General features: G+C 52.4%; 1 protein-coding gene across 2 annotated transcripts in view; it reads left to right on the top strand.

Moving 5' to 3' along the window:
* VGLL2 (vestigial like family member 2) overlaps positions 1-2,598 on the top strand; it is a 24,717-nt gene that overhangs the window by 12,614 nt on the left and 9,505 nt on the right. For both annotated transcript variants that reach the window (XM_019520048.1, XM_019520047.1), the window contains exon 2: positions 1,373-1,676. In XM_019520048.1, the coding sequence (XP_019375593.1) occupies positions 1,373-1,676 (304 nt within the window). The remainder of the gene's footprint in view (positions 1-1,372; positions 1,677-2,598) is intronic.

Genomic DNA, 2,598 nt, shown 5'->3' with positions numbered 1-2,598 from the left:
GCGGCTCCGTGCGCAGGGAACGGCCCGGCCGCGCTGTCCCGGGGCAGCCCCCGCCAGCAGCATCCCTCCTCGGCCGCCCCCCGGCCCTGCCTGGCCGCCTCCCCTCGCTCGCTTTCTCCAGCAGTCCTAGCTCGGGTTCCTGTTCTAGCTGTGCTGTAGTTCCAGGCCTAGCTATAGCTAGAACTAGAGCTAGAATTACAACTACAACTATAGCTAGACCTGGAACTACAACTGCAGCTACAGCTTTAGCTAGAGCTATGGCTATATAACTAGAACCGTGGCTATAGCTATCCCTTCTCTCCTGCCCCAGGCTTTGGCTATAACTATAGGTCTGGAAGTAGATGGTATAGCTGTACAAAAAACTAGAAGTCTTGGTTCCAAAAATTATCCCTTTTGTTAGACCAACTGGGAAATCGCAAGACAGTTGTCCTTTTCTGCAAGCTTTCAGGATCAAAGTCCCTTTGTCAGGCTCCGAGAAAAGTAGATGGTACAAGATCCCTGCCTATAGCTATAGCTTCCCCTCCTGACCCGAGGCTCTAGCTATAGTTACAGTTATAGCTCTAGTTGTGTAGCTGCTAAAGCCCTGGGCAGGACGGAAAGCCATAACTATAACTGTAGCTTTCCCTCCTGACCCAGAGCTTTAGCTATAGTTATAGTTAGTTATAGGTATAACTATAGTTATAGCTACAGTAATAATTATAGTTCTTGTTCCAACTGTAACTACATTACTATAGCTCTCCCTCCTGACCCAGGGCTTTAGCAATCATAACTATAACAGTAGCTAAAGCCCAGGGTCAGGAGGAAAAGTTATAGTTTTAGTTACAGTCAAAGCCATAGCTGCTAAGATGCCCTTCTGGGCTGTAGGGCGAGGACTGAAAGGCTCCTTTTCTTCCCTGTCTAGACACAGTGGCAGAGGCTGACAGTGGACATGGAGCCAGGAGGGTTCCCTTTGCCCCCTCCCCCCCAGCCTTGATGCCTGCAGCCCCCAGAGAGTGGTGCCTGGACAGGCTGGTCCCAGACACCCCAGCTCCACTGCCCGCAGGCACCCAGAGGTGGGGCTGGGACATGCACCCCCAGATCCAGCCTTCATGTCTCTGCATGGGCTCATTGCCCAGCTGCCCCCACATATCAGGGCTGTGCAGCCCTGCCTTAGTACTCTGCTGGGGATGGCAGCACCCAGGGGGGTCAGGGATTCCTCCTCTCACTCCTGGCTGCTAGAGATCTTGAGATGGGGGGCGGGGGCTGAAACCTTCATTTGGCAAGGCTGGGAGGCGAGTTGGGCAGGCATGGGGGTAGGGGGTGAGGAGGGAGGGAGGGAGCGGGCAGCCAGCCTGGCCTGACCGGTTCTCTCTTCTCTCCCCTTGCCTGGCAGAAACTTGCCTTTTACTCCAAGATGCAGGAAGCCCCAGAGAGCACCAGCAGTGCCAGCACCAGCAGTGCCAGCAGCTCCTTCTCCAGCCATGCCCCTGCAGCCAGCATCAAGGAGGAAGATACCAGCCCTGAGAAGGAGCGGCACCCGGAGGCTGAGTACATCAACTCCCGTTGCGTGCTCTTCACCTACTTCCAAGGGGACATCAGTGCTGTGGTGGACGAGCACTTCAGCCGAGCCCTGAGCCAACCCAGCAGCTACTCACCCAGCAGCACCAAGGCCTCCAGGAGCTCCAGTTCATGGAGGGGTGAGCACCTAGAGCTCTTTCCAGCTGGCCCCTTGGTGTAAAAAACCAAGGGGAGGGAAAAATCAGGCTGGGAGGGAGGAATTATTTTGCCAAGACCCAGAGCTCCCTGCAAAGCCACCTGTCTCCTTGTAACTAGCGTTTGTTCCCCTCCCAGGCTTGGGATGGTAAGGGAGCAGGCAGGTGCTCTTGTGCATCTCCAGGCCCTGGCTGAGACATGGTTGTTCCCTAAAGACCCTGGGCTCTTACAAGCAGGAGTATTTTAAAAAGCAGCTGGTGATTCCAGATGGGCATAGCTGCATCCCTAAAGATCTGCCTGAATGCTGCTGCTCTGGGTCATCAGAGAGTATTTACAACAAAAGCAATGGGCTGCCCTGTTTTCTGCTAGGATACCACTAAATTCTCTCCTGCCCCCCAAAGGGATTAAACTAACTAACCCACCTTGTTGAAATAGCTGTAGGGAAGGCTGGGGAATCTCCATCCTTGGAGGCTTTTAAGGATCATCCCTTGGCTGGGATGTTCTAGTTGGAGATGGTCCTGCTTTGAGCAGAGGATGACTTCCTGAGGTCCCTTCCAACCCTCATTTGCTATGATTCTAAGGGAACCAATGGTCCTGAAACAGCTTTGTGGCTTATCTGCCTCAGCAAAATTAAGGGAAGGGAGGGGAGGATTCTGGTTTTATTTCTAGGACTTCAAACAGAAGGTCTCATCATTGATGCCTTCTGGCTTGTAACAGGATTTTTAATAAGGGATATAAAAAAGGTGTGTGGGGCAGGGGGCAGTATTTATGACCTTCCCTAGCCCCCCAAATTGATTATATAGCACTTTGTCTAGCTGTAGGTATGTAACTGTTGTAGTTTTTCCTGAGCTGGGGAGAAATAACTAACTCTGTCAAAATTATTAAATCTTCATAATATCCCCCCCC

This window comes from Gavialis gangeticus, unplaced genomic scaffold (assembly GCF_001723915.1).
Source record: "Gavialis gangeticus isolate Ggan-Ray unplaced genomic scaffold, GavGan_comp1, whole genome shotgun sequence".
NCBI classification, from domain to species: domain Eukaryota; kingdom Metazoa; phylum Chordata; order Crocodylia; family Gavialidae; genus Gavialis; species Gavialis gangeticus.
This window is presented reverse-complemented; position numbering and strand designations above follow the sequence as displayed.